Source organism: Pyrgilauda ruficollis, unplaced genomic scaffold (genome assembly GCF_017590135.1).
Source record: "Pyrgilauda ruficollis isolate IOZ18807 unplaced genomic scaffold, ASM1759013v1 scaffold106, whole genome shotgun sequence".
NCBI lineage: Eukaryota > Metazoa > Chordata > Aves > Passeriformes > Passeridae > Pyrgilauda > Pyrgilauda ruficollis.
The window spans coordinates 1,298,597-1,314,196 of record NW_024508766.1 but is presented as its reverse complement, the minus strand read 5'-3'; the positions used below and the strand labels follow the sequence as shown (position 1 = coordinate 1,314,196).

At 37.5% G+C, this 15,600-nt stretch overlaps 1 protein-coding gene across 5 annotated transcripts in view; it reads left to right on the top strand.

Moving 5' to 3' along the window:
• GAK (cyclin G associated kinase) overlaps positions 1–15,600 on the top strand; it is a 68,142-nt gene that overhangs the window by 18,336 nt on the left and 34,206 nt on the right. For all 5 annotated transcript variants that reach the window (XM_041470695.1, XM_041470687.1, XM_041470680.1 and 2 more), the window contains exons 8-13: positions 1,521–1,656; positions 2,268–2,380; positions 2,938–3,049; positions 5,296–5,419; positions 13,742–13,791; positions 13,878–14,026. In XM_041470695.1, the coding sequence (XP_041326629.1) occupies positions 1,521–1,656; positions 2,268–2,380; positions 2,938–3,049; positions 5,296–5,419; positions 13,742–13,791; positions 13,878–14,026 (684 nt within the window). The remainder of the gene's footprint in view (positions 1–1,520; positions 1,657–2,267; positions 2,381–2,937; positions 3,050–5,295; positions 5,420–13,741; positions 13,792–13,877; positions 14,027–15,600) is intronic.

Genomic DNA, 15,600 nt, shown 5'->3' with positions numbered 1-15,600 from the left:
TGCTGAGTTATTTGGTGTGGACTGTATGATGGTTCTGTGTACACTTTACAGAGAGTCTTTCTCCACAGCCTGACAAAAATGTGCAAGAATATACAGAATTAACAAATGTACTTTATTTCTGGTCCTGGACTGAGAGGCTCTCAAAGTATTTTGGAGTAACTAAATCCCTACACCTCAGAGACTTCAATAACTTTCAGACTTTAGAAGCTCTTCTTGGGATAAATTGACAACCAAGGGCAGTTGGAGATGGTGCACACAGAGGGCTGAAGGTAGTGGGCAGTTTTCTTAGGTAACATCTTCAATGGATTGCTTCATTTGTGAGGGCTATAAAAGCCCCAGTGTTTAAGTAACTATACATATTGGCTTTCAGAAGAAACTTAGAAGAGGAATTTTCACAACTCATTATGCCAACAGTTGCGTGGAGCATTGGGTGCTTTATTATCAAACTTTTATAGGTGAAAGTTTGTTTCTTTCTTGAAGAAAGAACATGTTTCTGTTATGATATTATACCTGCCAGCATATTTCATATCTTATTTGAAAACATATGTATCAATTTACATTTACTTCAGTAACGGGTTCAGTTATCCTAGCTAATCCTTAACACCTGGATTATTCAGGTGATTAGAATTCACAACTGATTTCTGTCTTTGTTAGTTTTTGTCTTCTCAGGTTAAAGGAATCTCAAGTTGGACACAGGAAGGAACTTGGAAGTTCCCAAGATATAGTAGTCTGGGTTTTGTGATTTTTGAGCCTTGAATAAACTTGTCTGAAAATGGTCTTAAATTTTATTTGTTCCAAGAGTTGAATGGCTATCTGACTGTAGAGAATAAAAGGACTGTAATTTTGGGCTTATTTTTTTCAAACCTTCATCAGAAGATGCATTTTAGAGAAAGTGTTGTGTGTCTCCCTAGAGTTTTTTAAGCAAGTTGCGTAGTACTTATATAATCACCTAGCTTTTGTATTGCATAAAAATGTATCCAAGTTAGACCAAATTCTGTCTTGACAAATAAAATGTGTCTCCTTGCAGCACAGGATTGAGATATGAAGTAAAACTTCTGAACGTTTTTTGAAAGAATATTCCTGCTCTTGAACATGTTCAGTATGGCAAGACTACTTATTTTTGTATGCTTTGAAATTCATAAAATGGATTTCTTGTAATGACTTCTAAATGATTTTTTAAAAATAGACAGGAATAGTTTTCCCATATCACAGGTGATAGGACAAGAGGAAATGGCCTCAAGTTGCACAAGGGGATGTTTAGGTTGGATATTAGAAAAGATTTCTTCACTGTAAGGATTTTTGGGCACTGGAAGAGACTGTCCTGGGCAGTGGTTGAGTTACCATCCATGGAGGCATTCAAAAGATGTGTAGATATGGTACTGAGGACACGGTTTAGCGGTGGATTTGGCAGAGCTAAATTAACCTTTGAACTTGAGGATCATAAAGGTCTTTTCCAGCCTCACGGTCCCCTGCATGATCCTATGCATAATCCTACGCAGTATTTCTGTTTACCTCTGTAGGCTCTGGGCTGTATCCTGTACTTGCTGTGCTTTAGGCAGCACCCGTTTGAAGACGGAGCTAAACTTCGCATAGTCAATGGGAAATATGTCATCCCACAAAATGACACCCGCTACTCTGTCTTTCATGATCTCATTCGTAAGTTTACAGTATTATTTTATTGGGTGTCTTTGTGGATACATGTTGTTATTAACAGTTGTTCTACTGATAGTTAAATGTTATTGACATGTGAAGGTGAAAAAGGTAGACTGCAGCAACTTCTTATTTTATTAATAATCTTAATCCATTATAGAAAAATAATGAAATTTTATGTGAAAGTTGCTTTTTTAGTTTCTTTTAAGTGTCTTGCATGGTATCTGAATTAGTCCATTGGAACATCTGGTGTTTTGATTTGGTTTCTTTGAACTTGCTTAAAAAATTGTTTGCTTTAGGTTTCAGATAGGTTTCTGGAATTGTTAATTACTGTTCCAGAAATGTATCTGACTGCAATAGTATTAGACACAAAGTTACCTCTCATGTTCTTTCTTAACTGTTCCCAGGGTGCATTCTTTGAAATATTATTGATCCTATGTAGTGTTGTTTTTTTTGCTCATGGATACTATTAAGAGAATTATACTTGGATATTGATTTAGTAATTTCTCCACTCTGTTCAGGTGTTTGCTTATTGCACTGGAATGTATTGAAGAAATTATTATCAGCTGGGAGAAAAGCTTTGAAGTGTTTACATTGTCTGGATCTCCTTTTTTTAGGCTCCACTTTGAAAGTGAACCCAGAGGAGAGATTGTCAATCACTGAACTTGTGAACCAACTGCAGGAGATTGCAGCAGCTAGGAATGTCAATCCTAAATCCCCCATCACAGAGGTAAAAATGTCTCATAAGGAATATAATTGATTAGGCCTCCTTTCTGTCCTCTGCAGTGTATGTGTGTTTAGTAGAAGATTTCTGAGCAGGTCCCCTGTTCCTTCATATTTTGAAAATTTTGCACGGATTTATTTTGAAGTTCAGTTGAATTGATCAGTATCACTTGTAGGATCTTTGAAAATATGCCCTTTAAAGAACAGAGACCTTAAAAGAAATTTAGTATTTCTTACTGCTTTTTGAAAATCTTTTCATCCTCTTGTTTATTTTTAGTATGCTAGCACTCTGTTTGACATGCTGTTTTCTATCATAATTAACTTGCACAGTAAAGTTTTGTATATGAAGGCTCTGCTTACACTAACTTGAAACCCACTTAGGCATCTCCTGTTCAATGCTTAATTTGCACTATACTGCAGCTGAGTCAATTAGTGTATCTTAACTTTCTGGCTTTGTCCTGAGGTTTAGATTGCTTGTTCTCACCAAGGAGCAATAATTTGCCTAGCATAGCAAGATGGGTAAATTAGGAAGAAAATTCTCATCTGGAGTATTATTCTTCTCAGCTTCTGGAGCAAAATGGAGGCTATGGAAACAATGCTCAGCCTCGGACATCTGTGACATCTGTTTCACAGAGCTCCAAGCCTGCAGGGCAGCTCAACAATTTGTACAATGCAGGTATGTTCTAAAAGAGATACCATTTTAGTATAAAGACAAATGCATACCTTCCATGGGGGGAAAAAAAGTCATTTGGGGATTTTACATATTTTGCACTGGTACTAGCTATTTGGTATTTATGTCATTGCTTCTAGCCTTATATTTTTTCTTTTTTGCAAGATTTGAATTTATGTTGTTATGCAAATATTAATTTCTCAAGTCCATTGCTGTGCAAGATAAAAATTATGTTTCCTATGGAAAATAATTTAAAGTGCACTATTGACCAGTAGAAGCAGAGGTGTTGACATAAGTGAACTAAAACTTGGTAAAGGTGTGGTTATGAGAAGCAATAATAGTTTAACGAATAAGAGCTGTAGAGGAAGTGTTCTGGTTATGACAGAGGGGTGAAAATAGCCTATTTTAAACCCTGAAACTTTTTGATTCAATTAGGCAACGATATTTGAAAGTGCGTTGTCTAAAGAGCAGCATTTAATAGGAGTTTGAATTTAAACTGTTAAAAATTCTCGGGTTTTGTATTTTAATTGAAACGTTGTTACCTTGTGGCAGAAGGTACTGAAATCAGGACATAGCCTGAGTTTGTGTTCGACACTGAATTTCTGAGGTAAATAGAGCAACAGTTGCCTTTGCTTTTCAAGAGGAACTATTTAACATCAGATGTGTTACAACATAAAAAAGATAGCAGCTATTTTTGGTGTGTTGTTATCACTTTGTGTTAAAACAGGCTTAATGTCTGGATAAATACAGATAGCTTAATAAAGAAATACAGAAGAAATTGTAGGGATTCTGGCTATGGACCATAGTAGTTCAGTAATGCATGGAATTTGCTGACCTCAAATGTGTTTATTTTAGACTGCAAAAAGCCTGTATGAGGAAGAAATAGTTCCGTAAGCACCTGGGTCCACCTCTCTCTCATTTTCTCTCCTGCTCAAAAAGACTTTGGACCCCCCACCGTGATATTTTGAAGTTCATCTGGCAGTGATAGTAGTCTAAAGCTATTTAGTTTTTCACTTCCAAAAGATCCATGTCTGACAACCTCAAAGGGAGAAGGCAGCATTCGGTTTAGTGACTGTCCAGTCAGCACTTTCAGGAACAGCTGTAGCTGGTACTGCCTTGAATCCAGCTAATTATGGGAGCATTGTCCAGACTGGACTTCAGGAGAGGGCTGCACTCTAGGGCGTCAGTGGTGAGGAGGAGTTGGGGTTCCATCTGGGAAAAACAGTTGTTGGATTAGCAGAACTAAATGGAATCAACCAAAACATCTCTCCAAAATGACACAATTCAAAGCTGACATACTTAATCTGTAGAAATAGATAATCCAGAGTACATTCAGTTGAAAATATAGTAAAGAAAATAAGCTTGATAGGCTTATTTGCATCTAGTTTTTTACTATTCTTTCTGCATCCATATTAACTATTATATCTTGTCTCCGTCTCTCTGGGTGCCTCCCAGTGAGCCCCGGCCAGCCCCGCTGAATATGGAGCTCTTTAATGTAGACGATACCAAGGGACTATTTCGTATTGTATTCAGTTTTCCTTCCAGCTTGACATTTCTTGCTTGATATTAATTATGATGAACTGTCAATGAGACAAGGGATATCAATTTTCCAGGGGAAATGTTAAAATTGGGTAGCATTTATTGCACTAATAATGTGTGTATATCAACGTCTGTGGAAGAATCCAACATCCTAGTGCAATTATAATCAAAAGTCTGTCTGGTCATCTGTTTTGTGTAAGAATGCCTACTGTTTGTTGTATACAATCATATTAATAGGTATATTGTGCTGTGATGTTGTGCTATCTGGGATGTTGTACTTGATACTTAAGTTTAACTATGCCAGCTGCTTCTGAAGCCCTAAAATGCATTAAAATGTGTCTACTGGAGATGATTAAGTAGATCTGCTTATGATAAACTGCACTTCAGAAACTGGTACTAAAGAAAGGCAATGTTTGCATTGACACTATGAAACATATGCCTTACTTCCAGAATTTTCTGCCTTGTTTTCTCATAAATACAGACAGCAAATTAAACAATGTGTCAGGTATATCACTGTTACTTCCTGATTGCTGGAAGTACTATTTTTTTGCATAGGTCAGAGTTAAGGAGAACTTTAGAACTGTGAGCCTTACAGTAAGGTGTAGCCTGTATGTGCATTCACTTCCTTCCAGCTTTATAGGCAACATACTTTAAGTCATATCCTGGAATGGGCTCCATAATAAAGTACAATTATTTTTATTCAACTACTCTAGGCCTGACCGTTGCGGAATGTGACCAGACTTATGGAGGGTTCTTTGATATTCTGAGGGGTGGAACAGAGCGATTTTTCACTAATATTAAGGATACCTCTTCTAAAGTTATCCAGTCTGTGGCCAAGTGAGTAAAATAAAAAATACAAAAAATAAAAAATTGTGCTGATAAGAGTTCTAAATGAAGGCACAGGAGTTTACTCCAGAAATGGTAAATTCAGCATATTTGTCCAAGTTTGAGCTGTAGTAGCTGATAGCTACCCTCTGAGATTTTATGTATGATATTAATACAAAAGTTACTTCAACAGTCATGTACTAGAATTGAGAATGTTGCAGTAAGAGCCTGTTTGTAAGTACTACTTGCCCTACTGTACTTTAAATACTGAAAACCTTTGAGACATGAGCAGGTGGGGGCTGAAGCAGCATGAAGAATTGAATTATTAGATAGGGCCTTCATGAATAAAAGAGGAATTAAAAAGATGGAGTAGTGAAATGTACAAATCAAGGGAATAGGTGTGAAGAGGGGAAAATACCTGCAGGAAAATAAGCTCTTCATTTTAGTTTCCAGGTGGAATCCTATGCCTTCAAGACAGTGGGAGAGGCACTCTTTGTCTCCTGTGCCCTGTATTGCATGTATGAATACTCTAATGTTTAGAGGTGTATGTTTTCAGATTTGTATTGTGTGATTATTTTTTTTCTGATCAGGTTGTCAGTCCCATTTCAAATATTTCTAATGCTTCCTTATGATCAATACTAATCAGTCTGTAAATTTATACATTTTTAGCTCATAATAAAATTCTATGCACTGTTAAAATAAGAGCAGGTAAGTCACTACTGAATATGTTGTCTGAATTAGAGCCTCCAAAAGAATACTAAACTCTGTTTCTCACTGTAGGCTTTGTGATCCTTTAGTTAGGATATTGCGTTACAGCTTGTGAAATGCGTTTCTTCATATGTAGGTTTTTTTCAGAATTCGGGTGTTACTTGTGCATAGTACTGCTCTAAAGTATTTATAATGATCAGGTAAGTTAGATTTGTAGATACTGCACCTCTGTGTCCACTTCAAGTGTGTTTTTAGCTGTTGGCTCTTACGCTTAGTCTGTTAAAACTTCTAAATATGGCTTAGAAGGGCCAGGTCTTCTATTTTTTAAAACTGGCAAAAGCTGCTTTGGTTTGTCCTTAAGTATTCTATAGAAGTAACTAGGATAGTGGCATTAAACTTTTATCCCTGGGAAAACCACATGAACACAGGGCAGGTTGTACAAGGGGAACAAACTGTTGCATGATGAAAAGCAGTTTTGACAAAGTTACAAGCCCTACTTTCCCATGGTTGTTTATTAGATCATACTATGTTTTTATTGTACTCTACATGCATCTGAAGTACTCCTACACTTCACTTGCTTATTCTCTTGACTCCACATGACTTTCTGGGTGCACCTTCATCACTTAGTTATGTTTGAAGGAGTTTTCTCTTCCTGCTCTTGCAAGTGGTTTCTTCCTTAAAGGCTACTGGAAGTTTAATCTTTTTTTAAATTTCATCCTGTGCAGTTTTTCCCTTTTCTAGCAATGGGTTAGAACTGTCTAAAATAGTCTTTTTAATATGGAATGGCTTGTGCTGTGCCTACGCCTTATTTTTATTTCTCTTACCTTACAGATGTGTGTAGCTTTTTGCTTTGTGTGATTTCCTTTGCTTCCATAGTAAGTGTAGTGGGCAAGGAATCAAACAGTAACTGTACATCCAACCACATCTGCAGAGCTCATCTAGCAACTTCTGAAGTACTGGACAGTGAGTACTTGCTGTCTGAAAAGATTCTGTTCAGTTCTCATGCTCTTCTCCACAACTGTTTGTTTAGATTATGGTGATTGCCCAAAATAAGTCTTACATCTGTCTTATTGTTGAAACTTAGTATGCCTCTTCTCAGTCTCTAGTTAGTGTTCTGTGGCTGAACACAACAGCTTAGTGCATGGCTTGAGGAACTTACTAAATATTAGCCAAAGGAAAACTCACTACTTTTACCTCATTTGTTTGAATTACAGTAAGTCACATGTGGACGTTTACTAGAACTGAGTATCTTGAAAACGTAATTGTTTGACCTGATACTAGTTTGTAGCTTTTAGTGTGAGGGTATGTTGTCATATCCAGATAAGATCAATTAGCCAGAGACCTGTTCAAACTACTGAGGAAGGTGGGTTGACAGAGGGCTGTCAGACAGGGTATGCTATGTCCCAAGATTGATCATGAGGAGATCAGTCCCTCTCAAATGTTTTGGACTCGGTTAGTTGAATAAGGGTTTTGTTTAAGTGGCTCTTGACCATCACCTTTGACACAATATGTGAAACTGTCAAATTTTTGTTTAAGTTCTGCGCTATCATAAGCAAATGTTGGTTTTGTGGAGCACCCTCTGTCTCCCTACAACTGGGTTTTTCTTTTCTTGCATTATCTGAGTGGATTTAGTCATTGGGCTGAGGAGTGGGGAAAAAAAGAGGAAATGCTCCAAGCATGTAGTTCTGCTAGTGAGAATCAGTTACTTTAATACTTACTTTTCCAGTGATTGAAAGACAAATTCTCTCCATTTGTAATTTACCAATATTATTTAGCAGCCCTCAGTTATTTATTACGGCAGGGGTTCTCGGGGTCTCTGCAAGCCCGGCTGCCATAGGTGTCCCAGATAGCAAAGTCCTGCTAAGCACAACCTGTCTGGGTCCCTCAGCAGGCTCCCAGCTGTAGGCAATCTTAGCAAGCAGCTCAGCTCTTATGTGAGCTCAGCTCTTTGGTGAATTCAGCTCTTTAGTGATTCCAGCTCTTAGCTTGCTAAGTGCCTCGGCAGATGCAGGAGAGAGATGAGAAGAGTTGTATGCGGTTCCACAGAGGTGTCTTTATTGGCAGCTTCTGCAGAAGGCCACAGTGACAGCTCTTCTGCAGAGCTGGGCAGAAAGAGGGGTTTTTATAGGGTGTAGGCGTTTTGGGAAACAGTCCAATAGTAAGGGTCGAGGCAAAAATGACCTATTGTCATATAGAGAGGTAGCAAGGGTCCGAAGGTGGAAGAGGGGTTTCTTTGGTCCAGTCATCATGACTAGGCATTTCTTATTTAAGCAACTGACTGCCAGGGAGGCCTTGCAGGCTTGTGGCTGCTGCACTGAGTTGTGTAGTTTTCCTTTGTATTGTGTTATATTTTGAATCCTTACTGTATTTAACAGTGAAATGGCAAAACATGAATAACATGACCAATACTTACTGTTCTATAGGGCCTAAGGTAGGCTTAAGTCCTTTAGTATTTTACCATTGCTAGCATTTAACATTCACTGTTCTGCTGAGAGTTCCACCACTGGGCTTTTGCATTCTTAAACTGTGTTTTAATCAAGCTGAATTGTTAATTCTTTGTTTGCATCTGCTATAGGGTGTGCCTGTTTCTGTCATATTCATTCTCTGCCTTCACAAGCTTGTGTTGCGGATATAGCTGATGCAATTGGTGATGTGAGCATACCTCTTCTGCTATTGCATCTTTGACTGCCTTTTCAAAACTCTTCAACCAACATAAGAAGCAGACATTCTGGAAAAATTAAAATGTCTCTTCTTTGTCATGCATTTTCTAACCCCACTTAAGTACTTTTGGAGTCTATAATTTCATTAGGTAGGCTTTTTCCTTCCTACTTATCGTTGCGTTTTTGAATTACAGGGTTACTTCCTTTGTCTGCAGACAGACTTCTATCTTGCTGAATCCAAACTACAGTGTAAGATTTAAGTATTTTGTTGTTGTGATAAAAAAAAAAAAAAAAAAAATCTTAATTTTTTCTTTTCTGTAGCTGCCTTTAGGTTAATTCTGATTTTGGTTTCTTGTTAGTCCTGATAAAAGATAAAATCTGAAAACGGAAGCACACATTTCAGGCTGCTTGGAACAGGAGAGTAAATGAGGACTATCTTCATTGTCCCCCAGACCACCTCAGTTGCAAGTGTCATAACCTCTGTTACAGGTTCAGGTCAGGCAGATGCAGTGTGAGAGGACAAAGAGCAATGGGGGTTCAACCCTCTTGTTACAAATTGCCTTAAAAGCAAGTACCAGGGTGGAGATGGAGAAGATATGCATTGCTTTATGAAGTGGCACATCTGCACGAACGGGAGCCTCGATTCAGCAGATGTGCCCATATGTGCCTGAAATCTCAGCCTGCAGCTGTGCAGCCACAGCATTTCTGTTACGCCCAGAGAACTTTTTTTTTCCCATTTGTGGGGCTTCTGTGCTCTTTTTTGGGACACCAGTTTTTATGCTTAGTGAGGCCTGCATCCATACAGGTTACAAATGCCCTGTCAAAAAACATAGCTAAATGTTTTAAGGATTGGATCTTCACTGGTAATGAAAGCAGCAGGCAAAACTTGTGATCAGTCTTCCTTTGCTTTGTCAGAACAATCTCTTTTGCAGAAAAGATTATAATGTAGTAATCTAGGAACAATTAACTGCCTTTTATGCTTGCTTTCTTGGCTTTTAAGGTAATTTTGTTTCTTGTTTAATATTTTATTTCATGGATCTTTGCATTGCACTAGGTAGTTGCATGATTAATTCAGTTTCCTGAAGCAAAACCAAATGGGAACAGATTGATGTGACTTTTAGTGCTGTTTTTCTTCCTGGATTTTAAAAAATAAACTGAAAAAAAAGATGAATGGATTTTTTTTAATCTTGTAAATGCAGAGATGTCTGTAGGAAGATTGCTTAGTGTTAGGACAGTATTTAATTTAATGGTTTATATGCTGACATTGTAGCTGTGCTGGTTAGTCTGTCATTCTTTGTTCTTTATCATCTTCAGTTGTTTGTAAACAGATGGTACTGTTGTAGAATTTTGTTCTGTATGTTATCTGGTTTATTTTGTAGTTTAGTTGCTAATTTTAGTTCCATTGTTTTTAGTTTGCAGGAGTAGTCTTTTGTTTAATATTACTTATGGTCTTTAGGTGCATCTAGTCTCTGGCAAGAATAATAATAATGCCAACCATTTACACAGTGAGAAGTTTTTAACATGTAGTTAGAACTTCTTATTTTTGCTTTGATGTTTATTCTTCAAAATCAGAATTCATGTCTTACTTGCTTCATTTCATAGAATCAAACAGTAGTTTTGATTGGAAGCAGGATCTGATTCTAACCCCTGAGCAATGGGAAGGGACACCTTCAACTAGACCAGACTAATATCCATCTGCTCTCTTTCAGTTTAAAGCCATTCCTTCATATTCTGTCATTACATGCCCTTGCAAAAAGTCCCTCTCCAGCTTTCTTGTAGGCTCCCATTAGATATTGTAAGGAAATAGCCCCCTGCCTCCATACAGAGACTAGACTAGGCTAGTCCTGTCTCACAGTGAAGTAGTCCCGGTTTTGAATAAGTCTGCATGATCAGAAAAGTGACTAAATGTTGGTGTCATATCATACTTTTTTTTTTTTTTTTTTTTTTTAAGCTTAATTAGACCCTTAAAAACACAAGAGTTTCCCATGTTGGACCACAGGCTGAGAACACTCTATGTATGTTTCTGTTGGCATGCTTTTCTTCTGTTACAACCTGCTAGCAAAACTGCTATCTGAATGAAATTTCTGCTGTTAAGGATATGAAAGGAAAGGCTCTATTTGTGATTTTTAGGTAGAGAGTTTTATCTTGAAATGCACAGGAATGCTTAAACAATGTGGCTAATAAATGTTTTTTTCACCTTCTTACTGTTCAAAGAAATCTCAGTTACGATTCTGACATACAACAATCTGCTGAAAACAGAGTACCTTGTCTTCAGGTCTTACTACTGAAATAGCTGTGAAATTTTCAGAATAAAGTTCAATGAATTCAAGGATATGGTGGTGTTCTGGAGACTTGTGTTGATTTTACAGTTAAGAAGCTTCATTTTAATCAAAACTGCACAAAAATTCTGAAGCTTTTTCAATGTAATAGTCACATACTTGGAATACTCCTGCTAAATATAAAGCTTAAGTTGGCTATGCTGTACTCTGTTGTTGACATACTATGTGTGTATGGTGAGATCCATGCTCCTAATGTTGCTTTTTAATTTAGACAAATGTAAAAAGCAAAGCTTGGTTGAGTGGTGGTGGTAGTAAGAAATCAGTTCTGAAAGTCTTCTCGAGGGAATGGGTGTGTGTACTGTTGGTTTTTTGCTCTTAATAGTTCTGTGCCAATGTTGCAAGTCGCTGCTTAACCTCGGTGTTACAGTGTTCAAGGGATAATGGTTCTGTGTTCTGCAGCTGTGGTATTAGTTGGTCCTTTACCTTGATACCAAAAAAATTTGATATTAGAATGATTACATGTTTCTTGCTTGAAACAGCTGGATGTAATCAACAAATAGCATTTGACACTTGTTATCTCTGTAAAGGGCTACAGCCATCACAAATTCTAGTAAGCAATTGCTTTTATCTCGGATTGTAAATTTCTGCCTTAATGAGTTTGGCTGCAGCAAGATTAACACCTGAGCTTATGTGATGAAGTATATCCTTCCAAAGGTGCAAACAATTTTGAAATTGTTTACCTCCTTATGCAAGGTATCTCAAGGCTGAGGGTTTTGTTGTTTTCTTTTTTCTTTTTTTTTTTTTTTTTAATGCTATGTCTAGTGAGACTCGAAGTCCCTTGTGGTTTTAGTTTGAGAGTGTGAGTCCTTGTCATTGCTAAGACACTGATGATGTCATTCTGCATAAATACTGTTAAATGGCATTGCATTCAGAAGATTTTTCTTCCCTAATCTAGAATCCTCCTCACTATCCTTGAATATGAAATATACATTTATATATACAATATATATTTTTAATGAATCCCTCTTACCTTCATCATTACTAGCAAGCAGTAAGGAATCAAAACTTAGTGTTCTTTCTTGGTGTTTCAAAATTTGAGTGTAGTATCCTAGGTCTGCTCTTCTAAGCAATGTCCTGAAATTCTGTTGTGATACAGAAGTTTTGTTAGTGCTTCTGAATTAATGAAATATACATCATAGTGTTTTAATGACATTTTGATATTTTGGAGTTAATAGGCTACTGAGATATTTAAGTTAGTGTAAGTCAAATTCACCCATTAGTAGAAATCAAATTCTGTTGGTGAGTTTTGTTCTTATTTTGCCAATCCAGGAGTGAAGACCTGTGTGGTTATACTCAAGGTTGTTGGCCTCCACTGGCTCTCTTCAGTTTTTTTCCCTTGCTTTTTCATTCTGCTACATAGCAGATACCATCGAAACAAAAAAGTAATAGTGGTCTTAAATTAGTTAATTTTTTTTTTTTTTGGTTGACATAATGTGGATGATTAGGTAAAGGTGTGGGAAATTGTAAGTAATCTAAGTATCACTGGGAGATTTTTTGAAAAAGCTGCACTTTTGAACTGTGCACAGTTGTATGAGAGAGAGATGAGTAATGACTAATGCCTTGCTCACTTATGGGAGTTCTGGAAGTGAATTTTTGTAAGAATTATTTAAATGAGGAAGGTGATTGTGGTACTCTCTGTGCTGAGTGCAGGTAGCTCGGGGTACAGCTGCAGTGGGAGCTGCAGGTTGAGCTCTGGCTGGGAGCCTGAGGCAAGAGGTCAGGAATTGCCAACGTTTGGCACAGCAAAGGGCACAGGGGCTGTGACCCAGGCAGGTGACCAGACACTGAGGCGCTGCAGGAGCCAAGGACACAGCAGGAAGACCCCACACTTTGTGAGGGTGTAAAAGCCCACTGTTTCCCTTCTTGGGAGTCCCTTCTGGGAGGCAGCAGTTCCAGCTGTTACTCTGTTGCTGCAGGAGGATTAAATGTCTTTGAGCAACCATAGATCTGGGACTCTGCTATGGGAAGCCTGAGGTGGGACTGGTAAGGAAACCTGGTCTGACTGAGTGGTGTAGGGAGTCAAGTGGGGCACCCATTGGCTCTCCAGCTGCAAAGGGGCTTCAGTCCTGGCAGTGTCAGATCTGGTGGTGGTTCAGGTGTGCTGCCAGAGTCCTTCCTGGATGGCTAGACAGGAAAATGTTCTTAACGCTGTCTCTATGGAATTTGGGTATTGGGCAGCATGGCCATCTGTGATAGATAGTAACATGCCAGAGTTATGTAATTTAAACTTTGATGTTCAACTTTCTTTTAAGCATTGAGATATTTCATTAAAGATATTAATGTATCATCGTTAGATTTTCAAGCTGACACCCTTTAGTGCATTTTTATCAGTAAGAACAGGGGCTGGAGGAGTGAGTTAAAGATTAAAGGTATCTGTACAAAATCCATGGATGGTTTTGGTGCAACTAATATAAATGAGTAACTGCTTAAACACAGTAGACATGCTTAATGCTTAAACATTTTCTGTTCTGAAAGCTCTGTTCTGAAATTCTAGAAATGTGAATGTAACAAATCTCAGATAGAAATAATGAAACAGTATTCCTGATGCTGGGTGCCACTTGAGAGATCTGGCTTACACTTTGAATGGTTATATGTCCCAGTATTACAACCAATGTCTTCTCTTTCAGTTATGCAAAAGGAGACTTGGATATATCATACATCACTTCCAGGATTGCTGGTATGATATCTATATTTTTGTTAAACATGATTTCTCCTTGCTCTTAATACATGAAAAAATTCACTTGCTGTTTGTTCTGTCTTCAGTGATGTCCTTTCCAGCTGAAGGTGTAGAATCTGCCATCAAAAATAACATAGAAGATGTGCGGTTGTGTCTGGACTCTAAACATCCTGGCCATTATGCTGTGTACAATCTCTCTCCAAGAACATACAGGCCTTCAAGATTCCATAACAGGGTGTGTATAGTTTTTGTGTATTTTTCTGAAAGGCCTTGAAACATAATGTTTTCATTATACCTTCAGCTTTTTATTGTAAAATAGGTTAAAGTAGGTTCATCAAAAAGATGGCAAAAGAGTAAGTATAAACACAAGGTCAAAGAGTTACCTATTGTTTCCTTGTCCTTCTTTTAAAACCAAACTTAACTGGTAGCGGACCAATCTTTAATCTTAAAAAAATCTTACTAATGTTAAACAGACTGAAGTCTGGTTTTTTTTTCTAGGATAGTAATATCTTTGAAAACATGCTCATGTACCTTATATGTTTCAAATTTAAGTGGAGAATGCTTCAAGTAATGAAAGTTACTAAAATGTCAGTCTCTCCTATATTCTACCATTTTCCTGTGTCAAGGACATGGTGACTGATTTGCATAACCTGTTCACTGGAATTTCTCCTTGTCCCACTGCATACCATTTGACTACCATATGACTCAGCCATAGCTGTCTGATTGTTCTCACCATCTTCAGTATTGTTGTGGCTTACATGAGCCTCCATTATCCTTCCTGGCAATTTCTCTGATACTAATGTGAAGGCATTTGCCTAATTCAGCAACAAGGCATTAAGAACATCTTGTTAGGTACCAAGATACTGGACTTCAGTGTTTGCTCCTAAGTAAAACTCATCTGTCCTTGGTCAACAGTTGGGACTGTTTCTGTGTTGTGAGTTGTCCAGCACCTTAACAGTCTGTAGTGATCATGCCCCTTCCACACAATACTATCTGCCAAGAAGAGAGTCTAGAACCATTATTGGTTACAGAATAATAAAGCCTTTTGGGCCTTATTATACAGAGACATCCTTAGCATTATTTCAGTTACCAGAGTTGACTTAAAATGTTGGGGTGAGATATATTTAATGTATTTTTTCTAATGCTATCACTTCCTTTTGTTTCCTTGTAAACAAGATAAAGTATTGTCACACCTGAAAGAAACCTGAATTTACTGAAACTGAAAAACACCTGAAATTACTGTCTCTTTGGATGAATGCAATCAGCTTTTTTATGTGTTTCTAGTTCAATATGAGGTTCAGGCAGAGGCTATTCAAGATGGAAGGCAAAAAAGCTTGATTACACAGGAAATCTACTGCATGATTATTTGTAGCAGGTACCTCAAAGCAAAATGTTCAGCAATTCTTTTTAGCACTAGATTGCTGTGGTGGACTGATTTATTCCACATCCTGCAAAGTGATCAGTTTCTGTTTCTGGAATGATAAATTCTGTGACTGGGAATTTTCTTACTAGTGAATTTTTTTGGTTGTGCAAGTCTGAGGTGTCTATACACCTGATATTTCTGATGTGTTGGTACTAAGAATAGTAATATGATCTTGGTTTTGTTAAGGAGTCATAGTAGGTCATAGTTAGTTGAAACATTACAGGTTCATGACTGCTTTATTGTCTAAATAAAGGAAGGCAGTTATTTTACTTGGAAACAAACTCTAATTGTATTTGGAAGTCTTACCTGCCTATTGAAATTGAGATGTTTAGCAATATTGACTAACTTTATTGTTCAGTGCTGGATGAGAGCAGCCATGTAGGAAT